Source organism: Aspergillus caelatus, assembly GCF_009193585.1.
Source record: "Aspergillus caelatus strain CBS 763.97 unplaced genomic scaffold BDV27scaffold_77, whole genome shotgun sequence".
Lineage (NCBI taxonomy): Eukaryota > Fungi > Ascomycota > Eurotiomycetes > Eurotiales > Aspergillaceae > Aspergillus > Aspergillus caelatus.
In genome coordinates, this window is record NW_022475340.1 from 39,303 (window position 1) to 55,821 (window position 16,519).

A 16,519-nucleotide genomic window follows, 5' to 3' on the forward strand; every position below is an offset into this window, starting at 1 on the left:
TGGAATTAAAATATCTTTCTCCAATCAAATGCAAGATGCTCGTCTGGTGAGAGTGAATTTCTATATATAAAAGTTTAATCCGGACAAGCACGAGATTGGCTGCCATCTCCCCCAGGCACTCGACCCATTCCTCTATCTTCTCTCTTTATCTTCTTTTGTTCTCTTGTGTTTTATCCCTCGTTCGCCCCAAAGCTTCCCCTCTCTGACTCTTGGGCCTCTTTTTCTTGTTTTGGTTCTAGAGTCGCTTCTGAGTCTCTCGCTTGGTAAGATCTTTATCATCCCATGTCATATACCTTTTGAAGCATTCCCATCTTCTCACCAGTAATGTCTATCCGTGCCAGATCCTGTCGCAACCATGAGTGGCCCCACTAGCTGCGGAAATCCTGGTGCGCGGGCACACGAGACACTTAAAGCTCGTCTCCTAGAGCAAGAGACTATGGTGATATCGGCAGCTCCCTCTCAGGATGACGATGGCTGCGCAACCCCCACTGGACAAGAACTGGAGTCTCTTCGTCGCGTCGCAGGAAGCGTTCGATGGACTGCATATACCATCGCCTTTGTTGAGCTGTGCGAACGGTTCTCCTATTATGGAACCACTGCTGTCTGTATGTAATCTATTCATTCGCACGAGATATGAGAATGACACTCCCCAGTTGTCAACTTTATCCAACAGCCTCTTCCGCAAAACTCGAGCACTGGTGCCGGCCATGCAGGACAGTCAGGAGCTCTAGGAATGGGCCAGAGAGTTTCCACAGGCCTAACTACTCGTAAGCTTCCCAATCACCAAGCCCCTTGAATGCGCAAGAAATGCTCTGACATTCGAAGTCAATGCTTTCTGGTGTTACGTGACGCCTATTGTTGGTGCATGGGTGGCTGATGAGTTCTGGGGCCGCCTGAAAACCATCCAAGTTGCCATCGCGTTTGCCATGGTTGGACATATTGTGTTGATCATTGCATCTCTTCCCCGGGTGATTGCGCATCCCAGTGGTGCGTTAGGTTGCTTCATAGTCGGTCTGGTACTCTTCGGAATCGGTGTAGGAGGTTTCAAGTATAGTTGCTTCTCTTCCGACTGTTAGTTCCTTTATTAACCAAAATAATAGGTCCAACATTGCTCCTCTAATCGCAGAACAGCACAAAGAAACCCGACACTATATCAAGACACTGCCAAAGACCAGAGAGCGTGTCATCGTGGACCCGGCTCAGACAATTACTCGGATCTTCCTGTATTTCTACTTCATGATCAACGTTGGCTCGTTGCTTGGGCAGATTGTCATGGTGTACGCAGAGAAATATGTTGGGTTCTGGCTCTCATTCGTCCTTCCCACCATCATGTTCGCCATCTGCCCCCTCGTGCTTTATGTCTGCCGCAAGAATTATGAGGTTACTCCCCCAACTGGGTCAGTGGTAGGAAAGGCGTTCAAGCTCTGGGTATTCGCGCTCAAGGGGAGGTGGTCTTGGAATCCCATCCGATTGTTAGTCCAAACTCTTCACTTCCCACTAGCCATCTTAGCTGATACTTTGCAAACAGTGTCCAGAACTGCCGAGCAAGTGATTTCTGGGAGAACGTAAAGCCCAGCAAAGTCCAGAGGAAGCCGGAATGGATGACATTTGACGACAAATGGGTGGACGAGGTACGCAGAGCCATCAAGGCATGCGCCGTCTTCCTCTGGTACCCCCTCTACTGTAAGTATTCGGGTCAAGGTTCCCAAATATATCTGTCTAACCAAGCTTAGGGCTGGCCTACGGACAAATGACCAACAACCTCACCTCCCAAGCAGCCACCATGGAGCTTAACGGCGTCCCAAATGATATCATCATGAACCTAAATCCGCTGTCTCTAATCACCTTCATACCTCTCATGGACCAGTTTATTTATCCTGGAATCCAGCGACTGGGCGTCCGCTTTACCCCCCTGAAGCGAATGTACGCGGGCTACATGCTCGCCGCGATATCCATGGTATCTGCCACCATGATACAGCACTACATCTATAAAACGGGCAAATGTGGCAAGTATCCGAGCGAGAAGAGCTGCAAGACCCCTGCGCCTATTAATGTCTGGGTGCAAGCTGTGCCGTACATATTGATCGCTTTTTCAGAGATCTTCACCTTGATTACTGGATACGAGTATGCATTCACCAAGGCGCCGAAGAATATGAAGAGCTTAGGTATGTTCTATAGTATCTGCCACTTATTCAATTGTTTACTGCATCTACTAATCTAGATATGACCGATAGTACAATCTATTTACCTCTTCATGAATGCTATTTCGTCTGCGGTTCAACAAGGCCTAATTCCTCTATCTACTGACCCTCTTCTTGTTTGGAACTATGGTTTCGTCGCTGTTCTTTCGTTTATCGGGGGGAATCTATTTTGGATCACGCATCGCAAGCTGGATAAGGAAGAGGACGAGCTCAACAGACTCGAGGCGTCTTCGTATTTGGGTCGTGGGCCACGCGCTCAAAATGAGAAGACCGATGTCTAGCAATAGCAAGATCTTTGCCTACGGAGTATGGCGTCCAGGTAGGGGGTTCATGGGGATGTACTCAATATGCACTGCGAACATGAGAAACCATATGATGTTTGTCAACGGAAGATGGCAGTGCACCGGTATGCACATGACAGGTTGAAGAAAACAAGAGGGTTATTTAACATTCCAGGAGCTCACATAGTAAACAAGACATGACGAGGCATCAATTGTAGAGGAGATTCATAGAATACAGTACAACCAGTGTACACACAGCCGCTGCAGCACCATGTGAGCCACCCGGCAGAGAAACAATTAACAATCAACGCCCTGCGCCACCCAGACGAAAAAGAGAATCACCAAAAGAATCTATAAACCCAAAACAAAAGAACTTTTCAGTCCCCGCAAAGCAATGAAGATCCCCCAAACGCTTCAACCAAAGACACAAAGCCAAGAGCGGAATAAAAGAAGAATCACTGCTGCTCCTTCTTCTCCTCCTTAACCTCCTTAGCCTGCTGCTGCTGCTGCTGCTGCTGCTGCTGACCCTCCTTATGCAACTCCGGATGTTCCCAAACACTCTGATGCTTCTTCTTCAACCTCTCCTCCTCAGCAGCAACCATATCCTTCCACAAATCGCCCTCGCCCTCATTCTGCTGCTGATGCTGCCTCACAGGCTCCTCCTCAACAACCCGACCCTTACCCGCAGCCTCCTGCTCCTCCAACTTCTTCTTCAAAATCCCCTTCCCCTTCTTCTGATCGCTGATCTCAAACGCGGCAGAAGCAACCAACACCGCCAGCGTCAATCCCTGCGCATACACACGCGCCTGGACAATCTTCTGCTGTCCACTCAGATACGGGTTACGTCCCACAAGGACAAAACTCCCAATCATCGACGCCACCCACGTCGCCGTCACAATCGTATATTTCTCCTTCCGGGCCCACGCCAACGACCGCTCCATGAAACTCATCCCCTGCAGCGACTCCTCCCGCAATCGCTGCTCGCGGTTCTGGTACCATTGCTGGTCGGCGTTGCGCTCGGTTTCGAAGTTCCGGGAGGAGTTGTCGGCCGCGATGATGCCCACGAAGGTTCCGGAGGAGGTCACCAGGAAGGCTTTCATGGGGAGTGTGAGGTTCCGGATTGTGTGGTAGCGGCGGGACGCAGCCATGACTCCGGCGTAACCACCTATTAAACCGAGGACGGTACCGATTGAACCGCCTTTTAGGACTGCTCTGTTGTTTTTTTCATTTTGGTTAGTTGGTTGTTTTGGGGATTGGGTTGATTGGGTTAATTGGGTGGGGGAGAGTTGGGGGTGGGTTGTATGGGGTGGTGGGTGGTGTGAGCTTACCTGTAGTGAGCATCTTCTTCTTCCTTGGTGAGGAGCTTCATTTTGTTGTGTTTGTGGGAGATGTATTAATATCAACAATTATATATGTATATATGTATCTTTGATATATCTTCAATCGAAGAAAATAGAAGACGATCTAGAAAATCGGAATGGAAATTGAAGAGGAGAAGCTATGGCGCAACGGCGGCGAGGATTTAAATAGAGAAGCGCACGAAAACGAACAGAGTCGGCGATTGAGCAAAGGCCGTGACGTACCGATGGAACAGCAATTTAGGTGTTCGGGGTCTGCCGGGCAAAGCTCGGAAGGCATGGCTGGTGCAGCGGACTAAACTCTTTACGTGCACATGACGCCAGACTTCTCGCGCGAGAAGAGTCTGAGTCAGCCGTTGCGGGTAATTTTGTGGCTTTCCGGATGGCATGATTGGCAGGCTACCCCTACCGACTTCGGTATGGTCTTCCGGGAATTATTCTCCTTCATTTTATGTAAGTATTGTGTGTGTGTGTGTGTGTGTGTGTGTGTGTGTGTGTGTGTGTGTGTTCTAGACTAACTAGTTATGGACTATGACTTTATCAATCCCATGACGCCGGCACCCGAACCGTAGGTAACACTTTGCGATACAATCGGATAAAAAACATAAGAAAATGTGATCGGCAAGACGAGAAGGGGGAAAAAAAAAAAAAAAAAAAAGAAGAAAAGTAACACAGAGAAAAGAGGAGCAACCATGTGGCAACAAGAATATCGACGAAAAATAATAAACAACCCTATCGACGCGATCCCTTCGACGCCGCAATCTGTCGTGCACGCATCTTTCGGAATCGATCCTCTCCACTGGCACCCAGTGGCCGCGCGAACTTGCTCTCCTGCACCATCGTCGGACGAGGAACGACAGTATAGCTGGTATGTGTGATCTCGGCGCGGGCACGGTTCGCCAGACGAGGGGGAAGCAGTTCGCGAGCGCGTGCTTCTGCCGCAGTGGCCTGAGCCGATTGCGTAGTACGTTGGACTTTTCTATACAACCTAGAGTTAGTTTCTGGTTCCAAGTCAACCAAATTTGGGGGATGTTGGGAGACATACCGAGGATCGAATTCCGCTTCCTGGTAGACTCGCTTGGAGTAATCATCGCTGCGCTGGAGGATAGGGCGCGTCCATTCAGCCAGCAGACGCTCAGCCATACGCTTGATGCCGGCTTCGGGACGTTTGCTCCGTGTGTAGAACACAATCACCTTGCCGATTCCACTCGCAACCAGCGCCTCCTTGTTGATCGGAAGCTTAGCCAGCGAGGTCATCAAATCACGCTGGATATTGTAGGCCGGCAGCGAGCCATCATCCAAAGGCTCCAGGAAGAACTTAACCGCCTCAAGCAGGTTGATTTCAGGGTCAACCAAACTGTTGACATACTGGTTGCGATTAAGTAGAGAGACCACCTCGGGCAGCATCTTCAACTTATGCATAGCGGGCTTGCCCTCCCGACGACTGATAGCATCCATCTGAGCAGCATGGGTCATGCGCTTCCGCATATCCTCAATCTCGGCATCGGCCATTTGTTCCAGATCCTAGCAATATCAATTAGCACCCAGTCACGTAGTAGACCCCGAAAGAACATCAAACACAAAACATACAATACCATCCGCCTTGCGAAAACGCCTCTTAGTAGGCTTCTTAAGCGCCTCATCCATAGCACGATCCAAAGCCCGACGACGACCTACTCCAGTTAGCACCCAACATCCTCATCCCCAACCCACAAAACGTAAAAGAAGAAAACATACGAGTAGCAGGATCCAACGTCTCATCATCCTCAGGGATCGGCTCCCTCCTCTTCCTCTCCCTCTTCTTCGCCTTGCCCTCACCATCATCATCACCAGCCTCCTCCAAATCCCTCATCCGCCGACTCTTCTTCTCCCTGCGCCCCTCCCTCTTGCGTGTCGACCTCTCCCCATCCTCAGTCCTCTTCCGTTTATGCCGTCCAATCAGCTTCAGGTTATCCTCGTCAATCGCCAATTGCGGCCGGTCCTCGACGTCGACATTCTCAGGATCAAAGTCCTCGAACTGCGCCTCGTCTACCTCCGACAGAATCGACTCGTCATCGGACCCGTTATCCTTCTCTTCTTCTGCGTCCTCGTCGGCATCCACATCGGCAGCGGGTGTTTCCTCAACGCCCTGGGGTTCGTCATCACCGGCGCCGGGTGTAGGCGCTCGAACAGGGTCTTCCTCGACCGGCTTAATCTCAGGACTGGCGGACATGTTGGCTCAGTTTTTGTGTGGGTGTGTAGTGGGCGTGTGTATGTTTTGTAGAAAGTGGGATAGGTCGATAGCGCAAGGCGCTCGCTTCCGTTGCTATTGCGACGGGAAGAAACAAGATAGATTGATATCTTCTTGAAATACCGATTGATTACTTTCTTTCTTTCCTTCCTCTTTCAATATCTTTCGGTCAATACCGTCAATACGAAGAATTCTAATCAAGAGGAAAGTAAAAGAGAAGCAAGATGGAAAGAAAAAGAAGAAGTAAAAAGTAAAAACCCAAACTCGCGCTCAAGACAAGAAACCGTAGTGACGACGGGGACTAACAGGTTAAGTAAAGAGTTGACCGCAGAAATTCCGCCTCCGCGTGATGGTCCGTGCGTTGGCAGAATCGGAGCCTCTTTAACTCATCATATTCATTCATCATCACTTTTTAGCGTACCTAACTTTCCGTTGTTATCATTTGTCTTCCAACTTACCGATTCCCTAATTTAATTACTCCTTCCTTTTTTTAAAGTACAAGATGTTCGCTCCCGGTATGTTGTATTGCCTAGTGTTTTTATATTTGGGAGTTTCTGGGCATGGTTGGGCTAATACTGTGTCTGTGGTTTAGGTCAGGAAACGCTCTCCAAGGAGCAGATTAGAGTATGAATCAATCTTTTTGTTTCTCGATCTTATAATGATCATGAATTGAATGTGAATACTGATGCTATGGGACAGGCTGGTGAGGAGGAGGCTCAGCAGACCATCCGCTCTGCCATTACCGGTGGAATCCTTCTGTATCTCTGTGAGTTTTGTCGTCTGTCTTCTGTCGTGGTTTCACGTTGCTTGAGAGAAATAGACGAAGCTAACAAGTGCATTCAGCTCCCTTCGCTATCGATTTCGTCAAGAAGTTCCTTTAAGCGGTCCATAATTCGTACGGTCTACGTTATGACGGGGATTCATTAGACGGCGTCACTTTGTCTGTTTGCTCCTGCCTAGCCAACGGCAGAGATGTATTATTATTGTACATTCGGGTTATCATTGCGGAAATATAGAATGAAGATGGGGAAATGACAAAGTGTCGGTTTTTTGGGTTTTCTTTTCTTCTTATCTAAGGGGTTTCCGAATCGGATCACAATTGCAAGATTACCAGCTCCTATAACTCCTTGCTCCCGGACATTCAACCTAAGCCATGTATTCCCCCCCCCCCCCCCCCCGAGTGTCAAGATCAATCATAGCGTAGCGACCACAAGGCTAGTGATCTACCCGGCCTTGGAACTTCTCTGCCTCATCGAAGTCTTTCCTCACGGACTCCAGTTCCTTCTGCAGGTGCTTGATCTGGGTATGGTAGTCATCCAATATCTACATGCTGTTAGTAGGGATCAGAGAATAAGTAATTGGAGAGGATTGGCGCCTACCTTCTTAGCAGTCTTCATAGTCTGTTCATCCAATTCGTCATCCGCCTGGGCAGCGGCACCGGGACCAGCCTTCTCCATCTCCAGCTGCAGGCGTTTCGAGTGTTCCCGGATCGCCAGCATTCGGGCCCAGATCTCCTCTTCGCGTCCATTCAAGGAGGGGTCGAAGACGGAGCGTTCCAGCAGGGCGAGTTTCTTCTTCAGCTCCTCCTCGGCGTCATCCATCGCGTAGCCCCGATTGCGTAGGACCTGGGTCTTGGCCGCAAGCGCCAGACACCGCTTGCTCAGGACAAGGTGCTTCCGCCGGCAGTCGGCTATCCTGACGGAGATCTTAAGGTCGTGACGGGAGAGCAATTCGGTGAGACAGTTGTTGATCTCGTGGAGGCGGGTTTGCATCATCGTAAGGAAGTCCTTTTGTCTCTGGGCTCTCTTGCCCAGCTCGAAGAAGCCCCTCACAATAACAGGCACATAGCCAGGTGCGGGCCTCTTGCGCAACGCTTCCTCCCATTTCGACTCGTCGTCGTCCGGACCGGGCTGGTAGAAAGGTGCCGCCTCTTCGCCGACATGGTTATACAAGTATGCTCGAAACGGAGAATTGCGGCTGGCAGTGTCCCACTTATCCTTGACGATCGCGATCTGTGTCGGAACAGTCCGATGTACTACGAGAGTCAGCGCAATGCATCTCCAACAATAAATCTAATAAAGACAAAACTAACCTCCAGTGACGGCGCGGCCAGGCGACCAAAGGCTCGACCCCGGCTGTTGCACAGACTGGCCCAATTGAGGCTGTTGTTGTTGTTGTTGTTGTTGTTGTTGTTGTTGTTGTTGTTGTTGTTGCTGCTGCTGGCCCTGCTGCTGTTGACCACCTAGGAGGGTGCCTCCAAATAAACTCTGCTGCTGCTGCGGTTGCTGCTGTGTCTGACCCAATCCTCCTCCGAAAAGACCACCGCCCTGTTGCGGCGCTTGTTGCTGCTGTGTCGTCTGTCCTAGTGTGCCTCCAAACAGACTGCCCTGGGGCTTCTGCTGACCCAACGCACCCCCGAACAATCCACCGCCCGACTGTTGCTGTTGCGGCTGCTGTTGCTGTGTCGACTGGCCCAATCCCCCAAAGAGTCCACCAGCGGGCTTCTGCTGCGTGGCAGTATTCCCGAAAAGTCCGCCCGTCTGCGGCTGATTCTGCGTCGTAGTGTTGCCGAAGAGACCACCGGTCTGCTGAGGCTGCGATGTCGCCGTCGATGATCCGAACAGACCACCACCGCCAGTAGCACCCCCTGTCGCGCCCTGGTTCTGTGTCTGTCCAAAGAGACCGCCACTACTCTGTTGGGTTCCCGTTCCGGTGGTATTCGAACCAAAAAGGCCTCCACCAGTGGCAGCGCCGCCAAAGGGGCTGGACTTATTCGCGGTCGTCGAAGACCCAAACAGTCCGCCGGACTGCTGGGTCTGAGTCTGATTTCCAAAGAGAGACATTACGGTATGTAGCGGAGTGCGAGTCGGGGAAAAGTCAAGCGAATAATTCGAAGAAAAGTGGCGTGTCCAATATTAACACTCAAAAGTAAATAAAATAAAAAAAAAATAATAAAAAAAAAAAACCAAAGCTCCGCACCAAGCGTCTTGCTCTTGCAAATGGGAAAGTCGGTCGACAGAAAATCGCAGATTGTCACCGTCCTGCGCGAATGCAAACTCAGTGTCGGTCCAATATCTCAGAACCGCACGCTGCAGCAAAGCAGCAACTTCGTAAAAGGGTCGGGGTGCAGAACCACTGCAATTGAAACTGGCTACTGCATTCAATTCACTCGTTCAACTTGTCTCGGGAGCTGGTTTGTTTTTCGCCGTGTCACGTGACACAGCTACAGCAGCAACATGTCTCTCCTGCCTGAGGCACATGAGAGTATGACCGCCTCGGATGCGGGATTAGACACCCCAGGCAGAAATATTACATAACTTACCGCAGCGGACCAATGACAGACAAGCAAAAACCGACCTCCAAACTCCAGCATCACCCGGACTCGTCCATCAAAGGCCCTCCTCTCTATACGGTCCCCCAATTCCCCAATTCACGCTTACGACAAGACAAAATGGCGGCCCGAGAACCTCAGTATGTCTTTTTCTTTTCTACAACGGCCCCAATTGACTACCACTACCGGTCGTTTCCGTGTGCAATTCGACCGAGACGCTAATGCGGTTTCCATGATAGGTTCAACCAACAGGTCCTGGTGGACACCACGCCCATGCCGGCGGACATTCCCAGTGTCCAGGAAGTCGGCGCGACCTCGGCACCCCTGACCAGTGCGGCGTACTTTATCGGCGACAGGTGCAAGGCCTTCAATGATGACTACATGAAGTGCAAGCAGGAGGCCAACGGAAGGGGGGAGTTTGAGTGTCTGAAGGAGGGCCGGAAGGTGACGAGATGTGCTGCTTCCGTGTATGTTTCTTCCTTCTGTGCGCGTTCTGTTTGCAGGTCTCCGGAAGAGGCGGAGGTGGTGGTGTAATGTGTGAGAGAGAGAGAGGGTCGGCTGCTAATTGCATGCAGTATCAAAGATATCAACACCCACTGCTTGAAACAGTTCACCGCGCACTGGGAGTGTCTTGAGAACAACAACCACCATCTGTGGGAATGCCGGAAGCCCGAGATGGAGCTGAATAAGTGTGTCTTTGACAAGCTGGTTGGTCTCTCCCCGTGTTGAATCTCCGTCCTGTATGGTAGGTAGTTTTGGCTAATGAATTCATTGCAGGGCCTCAAGAAGACGATCCCCGGTGCTCCCGAGGGCCAGACCCCGGTTCATCTGCGTCCCAAGCAGATTTATGCTCAGTTCCCTGGTCCTCAGTATTAGGTTTTGTTTTTATGTCTGTCTGGTCTGGTCTGGTTTGTGGACTGTTTGTATGTGTACATATTAGCATAGGAATTGAGTGTCCTGGTTTCTCGGTATAGAGGTGTCGTGTCTACGTCTTCGATAGGGTTATTTGAAGGACTTGAGTTATGTGGCAATTGCAACGCGACTTCTATGCTAGAATACAGTGAAGCCTTGACTCTAACCAACACCAATCCAACCTCCTGACATTGACATGGCATGACAAAAGAAAATAAACAAGGAAAGACAAGGGAATCTAATCAGGATATATGAAAGAATATGTACTCGAAGGGAAAGCAAACGACAGCCACACACACACACACACACTAAGGGCATTTATGTACCTTGGACACCCGTCGAAGCCCTTTCAACTTCGACAACCGTGTCTTCACCTCCGTCCATCCGACCTTGAGCTTACTCTCCAGCCGTCGGTCCCCACGAATCCGCATCCAGATCAGCATCATCCCCAGAATCGCCAGGTCCCAAATGACCTGCCGAAGCGTGACCCAAACGAGCCATTTCAACCACGCCCAGACAGTATTCCGCCGCCGATGAGCCACCGCGCGGGCTTCCATCTGCTCCCGGACCGCCGCAATCTCAGCGGTCATCTTCGTCAAGGCCTGCTCGACTCGCCGCCGCCATCGCCGATTATCGACATCCGGGGGTTTCTTGGGGCCAGTCCGCCCACGACCGCGTAGTACGGCTTCATCCGCGTCCTGCTCACTCCCATCCTCGGTGGCATTGTTATGAGAGCCTTCATCATGGTCATGATCGTCATCATCTTCGTCAAGAGTATCCTGCGCCTCCGCATACTCCTCTTCCTCCTCCTCATCCTCATCCTGCACACGATCCCCATGGGACCCGCGCCGCCGCTGAAACACCTCCTCGGGTTGACTAACCGGACTAAGCACCCGTAACCGCGAATCCCCGCGCGCCGTAGCAATCAAATGCTCATAGTCGGAACGAGCCAAGCGACCCCCGATACTGGCATAGCTCGGCTGGGAGTGTGACAACGGCGGCGCAACCGCCTGCACCGGACTACTACTGGACACCGACGACGCGGAGGTATTGATCTTAACCTGATCCCAGACGAATTCGAGCTCCGAAACCAACTCCCTAGCCTCGGGCGTCTGTGAAGCATAGCGATGCATCGTCTCGATCAGCGTCGAGATGTATCGACGTTTCGCCTCGGTGCGGGATAATCCCCGTTGCGCGAACCATGCATCCCTAGCCATTCATTTAGTATTGAGTTCCCTGCCCCCGGATTTGCGACCAAAGAAAAAGAAAGAAAGGGGGAAAAAGACATACCATTTCTCACACTCCGCATACACATCCGCCGTATTCCCGACCGGTCGATCCATCACCCCCTCCACATCACCCTCTGTTTTTCCCCTATCCGTCAGTATAATCCCATGTCCGAGGTGGAATCAGGGTAATTCCATACCCATGCTTTGTTTATACAAGCCATAGAGCTTCAATCGCTCGGACGCGGGTGGCCGGGCGGTACCGGTTCGGGGGATGCGTTTCACGGTGTTGAGGGCGTGGACGAAGACTCGATCTGTACCAGTAAACCATTAATATCAATTTCATCCATAAACCAAAAGTTCAAATCCCCAAGTAATAAAAGCAAAGAAAAGAAAAGAAAAGAAAGAAAACATACCCACAGAGTCCGACATGGTGCAAAAGCCTATGTAAGTACTAGTACTCGCTTCATCAGAGCAAAAGAATCAGGCCCCAGATAAGCACCGTCATGGATAACGATAGATAAAAAAGCCCCCGTTTTTTCCCCCCCAACTAAACTTTCAAAACAAAAACGAACGTCAAGAAAAAGGAAAAATATATATATATATATGTATGTATAATTATACAACCTCTTCACGCGCCAAATCGGGCCCCGAAAAGTAACATACAAAAACCAACCAACACACAAAGAACAGAAGGAAGAAGAAAAGTAGTTCAACTTGGGAGGTGGTTTGAGCCCGAAGGTTGACAAGCTTTCCCCGGATTTCCGGCCAGCCACAAAACCAGCAGGAAGGCGAATTGAGCGAGGTTGGTCGCGTCAATTAAGTGAGGAATGCAGGAATTGTGATCTTGCCCCCTTTTTTTTGGTTCTTGTTGTAAGGAGGGAGGGGAGGGAAGGGAAGAGTGAATGAAGTAAGTCGGTCGTTTGATTAGGTCCAGTAGTTCCTCCGTAATGAGCAGTAGATTCGGTGGTGACCGTCGACCTTTGACTGGCTGGAAAAGTAACCGCGGCTCTCGGAGGTCGTTTGACACCTTGTGCCTGGGGCATGCATGACTGTGATCGTTACCCAGGCGGATACTTATCGATCAGACCATATATATTCTATTCTATCTCATTTTTATTGTAATATTTTTTACATTCTTTATGGATGTATAATTGTTCCTATATATATATATTCTTATTTATATTTTTTTTCATTGTGCTGGTGTTGTTTATTATATATTGATTGATTGATTTACTTTCCATTGGACATAAGAGTCATCTCGTATATACATGTGAAAGAACTATAAAAAACCGAACTATACATAATCATTTCATCGATCGTAATTTAAAACAAAAAAAAAAAAAAGAAAAAGAAAAAGAAAAAGAAAATCAGGGGTGAAGAAGCATACGAATCCCAATCACTTCTTCTCACCAATAGCAGCAGCAGCATCATCGGGATAGACATTTTCGGCATCAACAACCTTCCCCGGAATGACGTCGGCCATGTCGTCGCCCGTGACAGGCGGACCCGTGAAATGTTTCCTGGCATACACGACATACCAAGTGATACTGATGGCCGCAAAGCCAGCAAAGACCACACTCGCATAATTCATACTCGACGCATCGACCGGCAACGAAACGGGCATACAGAAGAGGACCACGGCCAGAACAATCCAGCAGACGGTGATGATATTGATAGCGTAACCGAAGCGACCCAGCGAAAAGGTAGATTCTTTGACGGCCTGGCGGCCGCGAATCACGCTGATGAGAATGGGGACCCCGTATGAGGTGGAGAGGCAGATAGTGGCGACGCCCGTGAAGGAGTTGAAGGCTGCTGTGGAACCGAAGTAGATCAGACCCAGTAGGCAGTCGACGACGGTGGAGAGGAGAATGGCGTAGACGGGCACGTCGAGGCGGTCGTTGACCTTGCGCCAGATACGGAATCCGGGGATGGCTCCGTCGCGGGCGAAGGCGTAGGTGCATCGGCTGGCGGCAGTTAGGGCTCCGATGCCTGCGAACATGAGGATGCCTAGGATCAGAAATAGAAGACCGAAGCCACCTCCGGCCGATCCCGTGACGGTTTTGAATACCAGGCCGATGGGTTGACCGCTGGCGACGTTGAGGAGGGTCTTGACGTCGGGCAGGACGAAGAGGATAGGGACGAGGTAGACTACGCCTGTGATGCCGGCCGCGACGACAGAGAGGACGATCGCTTTGGGAACCTCGCGGTGTGGATTCTGCACCTCTTCGCACATGGCTGCTACCATGCCATACCCAGTTAGGGTATAGGCAGCCTGAAGTAGACCGACGAAGAAGGCCCATCCCGATGGCCTGTGAAGTCGTCAGTATGACTTCCAGAATCCAAAAACAACAACAAAAAAAAAAAGGGGGGGGAGAGAAAGCCTACCATCCACTCTGCGACGCATCATAATGACCAAAGACATATGCACCGTCGTTGCGATGGTCCGCCATGGTCAGAAGCGTAATCAAGATGATGACCACGCTCGCCGCTGTCCAAAAGATGCACACTTTATTGATAATATCCAGCCATCGGGAGAAGAAGATATTGACCATCGCGCAGAACCAAATCACCGCCCAGAACATGAGGATCGTCTGCCAGGCATTGGCCACAAAATCCTCCTTCCACAGCGAGATGGCACTCAGAATCAGCTGTCCCCCGGAGAAGGTGATGCTCAGGGTGACCGTCCAGTTTCCCACCAGTGTCAACCAGCCATCCACAAACGACATCATCGGGGCCCATTCCTTCGTCGATAGCATGGCGCTCCAGTAGTAGACACCTCCGGCGGTCGGGTACACGGCGCAGATTTCGGCGAGGGAGGCGGCGATACCGATGGAGATTAAGGTGACGAGAACCCAGCCCCAGATGATGCTAACGCATTGGCCGTCGGTGAGGGTGATGTACAGGGTGGTACTGAGACCAAAGGGTGCGGCCATGATGGCAAAGGAGCTGAGAAATCGTGTTAGTTGTTATTGATCGTAGAGAAACATATTCAGAGTACATCCGGTGATCACATACAGTCCGAGGATACTCAGCATACTCAAGTTGCGCGGCAATTCACTCTTGTAGCCCATCCTGGCCAACGCCGCATCGGCGTTGGCATCGGCGGAGCCTTGACGCATGGTGGTAGGAATTAAGAGCTCTGAGACACGGGGCAGATATGAAAGGAATCCAGAGGCATCACGAAAGGGGTCAATAGGGTTATAGATATGGCAGTACGGCAGTAGTCAGGCCAGCTCCTACTAGCACTTGCTACCTCGACTACCCAGGCCAGGTTAGGGCCGGGGAGCGGAGGAATATAAGTAGTCGTCCGTATAGCATCAGTGGCAGGCTTGCATCACCAAGAGTCCGGGGTACTACACGAGGCCAGTAACCTTAAACACCTCCACTTGGCGTCTTGGATGTCCCCTCACGGAGCCTAAAACTGGTTGGATCGACTGATAAGCCAATCCGGTGTCGGACTAACGATGGGCGGTCCGAGACCGCGCTGATAACCGTGGGATTTATAAAGCGTTCTGCACGAGATTATCATTAGACCTACTAAGCCCTATCCTTTGTGCTTATCTTGGCTGGGCGGATGACCGGATGGCCAGATATCACCATGGAGAGTAGACAGGAGAAAAGTCTCAACCCCTCGTATTCTTTGTTGGCCTATTTACATCTAGACTAGATAGAAGGGTAACGAAAAGGGGAACCTAACCCCGACGTCAGACCCGGACATCAAACTGATTTGTACAGGAAGTACATGTATGTACCTTGGTCTGCCGCTGGACTGCATGGCATGTGTCTGCATAATGTAACATTCCTCCGGCCACATATGACGGACGGAAACTTTAATTGACATCTTTAACCCTAGCATAGAGCGTCAAGCTTGATCTCTTTCTGTGTACCGCGTGTGGGTACCTACGTAGAGTCTGGACCAAGTGACGACCGAGGATAGCTATTGAGGACAGATAGGATCCCCTCGTATTTAGGACAAAGCTAAGGAATCAGCGTCCTGTGGTCCATGCGGTGGAGTGCAACCCCAACGGAACCACACTTGCCTCCCGAAATGCGGGGGATTCAAATCAAATGGTGGTTCAAAAAATGGTCCGCCACTGGTACCAAACTGTCCCTTCAATTGACTGCTGATATCAAGTAACTCGTTTAGCCCAATTCTACGACCTCGCGAAAGTCACTACAATCTGGCACACGAGTATATATATATATATATATTTTTTTAAGCATTCCATTCACAGCTATCATTCCAACATACATGTATCTGCGAGTGTCACTGAAAAAGTGACGGCTGCCACATCCGTTATCTGTCCTGTCCGCTGTTCTCACGCGCGAGAACAGAGTGCTGTCCATCAGTTCATGGAGCACTGGACCTTCAGTCCTAACGAGACCATGGTCGGGGCAAAGACAAGGATGAGCGCCAGGAAAGAAGAGAATAAAAGGTGAGGGGGTGTCTGGAAACGAAAGGAATGGGAGGGAACCGTTGAGGGATATGGAAACATCCGAGCGTGGTGAAACACTGGGAAATCGGGGGGTATCAAACAAAGGGGCATGACGTGTATATGATTATGGAAACAGGACTTGCTCGAGAATTTTGAAATATGGCTTTTTTGGTTTTTTGCTTCTTTTGAATCTCTAGCGTACGTGAGGTCCGCAGTCCAGGGCGAAAGTAGGCCCAGTATCTTCGATGAAAAGTCGAAGTCCCGAAATTCCACAGGGGAAGAGCAAACAGGGAGCGGACAGGGACATAGTAAAAAAAAAAAAACAGGACAGAGGGGGGACGTGAGGAAGTGAGGAAGGAGGGGAAATGATGGAAGGTATCATCAATAACAGGTCGAGCGGGTCTCCTTGGGCGGGTAGTGGGCCAGTCTGGGCATCAACAACGGCCCGGCCACCTGGCGAGCGCTTCCCACCGCCACTTTGGAAGGATTCTCGACCTCCGTTAGCCTGTATATCGGCCGCCTTCACCGTCAAGTAGGAGAT

The 16,519-nt window shown here is 50.5% G+C and overlaps 9 protein-coding genes across 9 annotated transcripts; 3 read left to right on the plus strand and 6 right to left on the minus strand.

The window, feature by feature from the left end:
• Positions 1-355: 355 nt before the first annotated feature.
• On the plus strand, positions 356-2,848 carry BDV27DRAFT_171915 (putative MFS peptide transporter; the record flags this gene model as incomplete). Its single annotated transcript, XM_032075729.1, has 7 exons — positions 356-605; positions 654-767; positions 826-1,048; positions 1,101-1,472; positions 1,529-1,683; positions 1,734-2,165; positions 2,235-2,848. 7 exons carry the CDS (start codon positions 356-358, stop codon positions 2,480-2,482), a joined length of 1,794 nt encoding a protein of 597 aa, XP_031928082.1. The 3' UTR covers positions 2,483-2,848.
• Positions 2,849-2,937: 89 nt separating this feature from the next.
• Positions 2,938-3,851, minus strand: BDV27DRAFT_144799 (HIG1 domain-containing protein; the record flags this gene model as incomplete). The annotated part of the gene is made up of 2 exons (XM_032070306.1): positions 2,938-3,694; positions 3,811-3,851. 2 exons carry the CDS (start codon positions 3,849-3,851, stop codon positions 2,938-2,940), a joined length of 798 nt encoding a protein of 265 aa, XP_031928083.1.
• A 657-nt stretch (positions 3,852-4,508) lies between these two features.
• On the minus strand, positions 4,509-6,340 carry BDV27DRAFT_127525 (transcription factor SPN1). The gene is made up of 4 exons (XM_032066787.1): positions 5,578-6,340; positions 5,431-5,513; positions 4,886-5,364; positions 4,509-4,819 (listed from the first exon to the last, which is right to left on the minus strand). Exons 1-4 carry the CDS (start codon positions 6,050-6,052, stop codon positions 4,573-4,575), a joined length of 1,284 nt encoding a protein of 427 aa, XP_031928084.1. The 5' UTR covers positions 6,053-6,340; the 3' UTR covers positions 4,509-4,572.
• A 232-nt stretch (positions 6,341-6,572) lies between these two features.
• On the plus strand, positions 6,573-6,951 carry BDV27DRAFT_157302 (uncharacterized protein; the record flags this gene model as incomplete). Its single annotated transcript, XM_032072484.1, has 4 exons — positions 6,573-6,585; positions 6,663-6,694; positions 6,770-6,836; positions 6,914-6,951. The coding sequence occupies 4 exons, from the start codon at positions 6,573-6,575 to the stop codon at positions 6,949-6,951; spliced, it is 150 nt and encodes a 49-aa protein (XP_031928085.1).
• A 304-nt stretch (positions 6,952-7,255) lies between these two features.
• Positions 7,256-9,028, minus strand: BDV27DRAFT_127529 (putative nucleoporin). Its single transcript, XM_032066788.1, has 3 exons — positions 8,163-9,028; positions 7,450-8,105; positions 7,256-7,393 (listed from the first exon to the last, which is right to left on the minus strand). The coding sequence occupies exons 1-3, from the start codon at positions 8,911-8,913 to the stop codon at positions 7,286-7,288; spliced, it is 1,515 nt and encodes a 504-aa protein (XP_031928086.1). The 5' UTR covers positions 8,914-9,028; the 3' UTR covers positions 7,256-7,285.
• Positions 9,029-9,460: 432 nt separating this feature from the next.
• Positions 9,461-10,415, plus strand: BDV27DRAFT_127531 (coiled-coil-helix-coiled-coil-helix domain-containing protein). The gene is made up of 4 exons (XM_032066789.1): positions 9,461-9,541; positions 9,641-9,868; positions 9,977-10,109; positions 10,179-10,415. Exons 1-4 carry the CDS (start codon positions 9,522-9,524, stop codon positions 10,275-10,277), a joined length of 480 nt encoding a protein of 159 aa, XP_031928087.1. The 5' UTR covers positions 9,461-9,521; the 3' UTR covers positions 10,278-10,415.
• Positions 10,416-10,427: 12 nt separating this feature from the next.
• BDV27DRAFT_127532 (acyl-CoA-binding domain-containing protein) lies at positions 10,428-12,446 on the minus strand. Its single transcript, XM_032066790.1, has 4 exons — positions 11,956-12,446; positions 11,740-11,853; positions 11,604-11,676; positions 10,428-11,522 (listed from the first exon to the last, which is right to left on the minus strand). The coding sequence occupies exons 1-4, from the start codon at positions 11,969-11,971 to the stop codon at positions 10,622-10,624; spliced, it is 1,104 nt and encodes a 367-aa protein (XP_031928088.1). The 5' UTR covers positions 11,972-12,446; the 3' UTR covers positions 10,428-10,621.
• A 420-nt stretch (positions 12,447-12,866) lies between these two features.
• BDV27DRAFT_127533 (putative GABA permease) lies at positions 12,867-14,814 on the minus strand. Its single transcript, XM_032066791.1, has 3 exons — positions 14,558-14,814; positions 13,928-14,488; positions 12,867-13,851 (listed from the first exon to the last, which is right to left on the minus strand). The coding sequence occupies exons 1-3, from the start codon at positions 14,659-14,661 to the stop codon at positions 12,939-12,941; spliced, it is 1,578 nt and encodes a 525-aa protein (XP_031928089.1). The 5' UTR covers positions 14,662-14,814; the 3' UTR covers positions 12,867-12,938.
• Positions 14,815-15,697: 883 nt separating this feature from the next.
• Positions 15,698-16,301, minus strand: BDV27DRAFT_127534 (uncharacterized protein; the record flags this gene model as incomplete). Its single annotated transcript, XM_032066792.1, has 1 exon — positions 15,698-16,301. A coding segment is annotated over exon 1 (196 nt), but the record flags the coding sequence as incomplete, so codon positions are not given.
• Positions 16,302-16,519: the final 218 nt, after the last annotated feature.

Excerpts from the sequence above, each read along its gene's own strand:
- BDV27DRAFT_127525 (XM_032066787.1), bottom strand. The coding sequence starts at position 6,052 with ATGTCCGCCAGTCCTGAGATTAAGCCGGTCGAGGAAGACCCTGTTCGA. Across the intron at positions 5,365-5,430 it reads TTCGCAAGGCGGATGGTATT|GATCTGGAACAAATGGCCGA; the intron begins GTATGTTTTGTG and ends TGATATTGCTAG. Across the intron at positions 4,820-4,885 it reads GAAGCGGAATTCGATCCTCG|AAAAGTCCAACGTACTACGC; the intron begins GTATGTCTCCCA and ends TAGGTTGTATAG.
- BDV27DRAFT_127529 (XM_032066788.1), bottom strand. The coding sequence starts at position 8,913 with ATGTCTCTCTTTGGAAATCAGACTCAGACCCAGCAGTCCGGCGGACTG. Across the intron at positions 8,106-8,162 it reads TGGCCGCGCCGTCACTGGAG|TACATCGGACTGTTCCGACA; the intron begins GTTAGTTTTGTC and ends TGACTCTCGTAG. Across the intron at positions 7,394-7,449 it reads CTATGAAGACTGCTAAGAAG|ATATTGGATGACTACCATAC; the intron begins GTAGGCGCCAAT and ends AACAGCATGTAG.
- BDV27DRAFT_127531 (XM_032066789.1), top strand. The coding sequence starts at position 9,522 with ATGGCGGCCCGAGAACCTCA. Across the intron at positions 9,869-9,976 it reads ACGAGATGTGCTGCTTCCGT|TATCAAAGATATCAACACCC; the intron begins GTATGTTTCTTC and ends AATTGCATGCAG. Across the intron at positions 10,110-10,178 it reads AGTGTGTCTTTGACAAGCTG|GGCCTCAAGAAGACGATCCC; the intron begins GTTGGTCTCTCC and ends AATTCATTGCAG.
- BDV27DRAFT_127532 (XM_032066790.1), bottom strand. Across the intron at positions 11,677-11,739 it reads CTTGTATAAACAAAGCATGG|AGGGTGATGTGGAGGGGGTG; the intron begins GTATGGAATTAC and ends GGGGAAAAACAG. Across the intron at positions 11,523-11,603 it reads TATGCGGAGTGTGAGAAATG|GGATGCATGGTTCGCGCAAC; the intron begins GTATGTCTTTTT and ends ATGAATGGCTAG.
- BDV27DRAFT_127533 (XM_032066791.1), bottom strand. The coding sequence starts at position 14,661 with ATGCGTCAAGGCTCCGCCGATGCCAACGCCGATGCGGCGTTGGCCAGG. Across the intron at positions 14,489-14,557 it reads ATGCTGAGTATCCTCGGACT|CTCCTTTGCCATCATGGCCG; the intron begins GTATGTGATCAC and ends ACGATTTCTCAG. Across the intron at positions 13,852-13,927 it reads GATGCGTCGCAGAGTGGATG|GCCATCGGGATGGGCCTTCT; the intron begins GTAGGCTTTCTC and ends ACGACTTCACAG.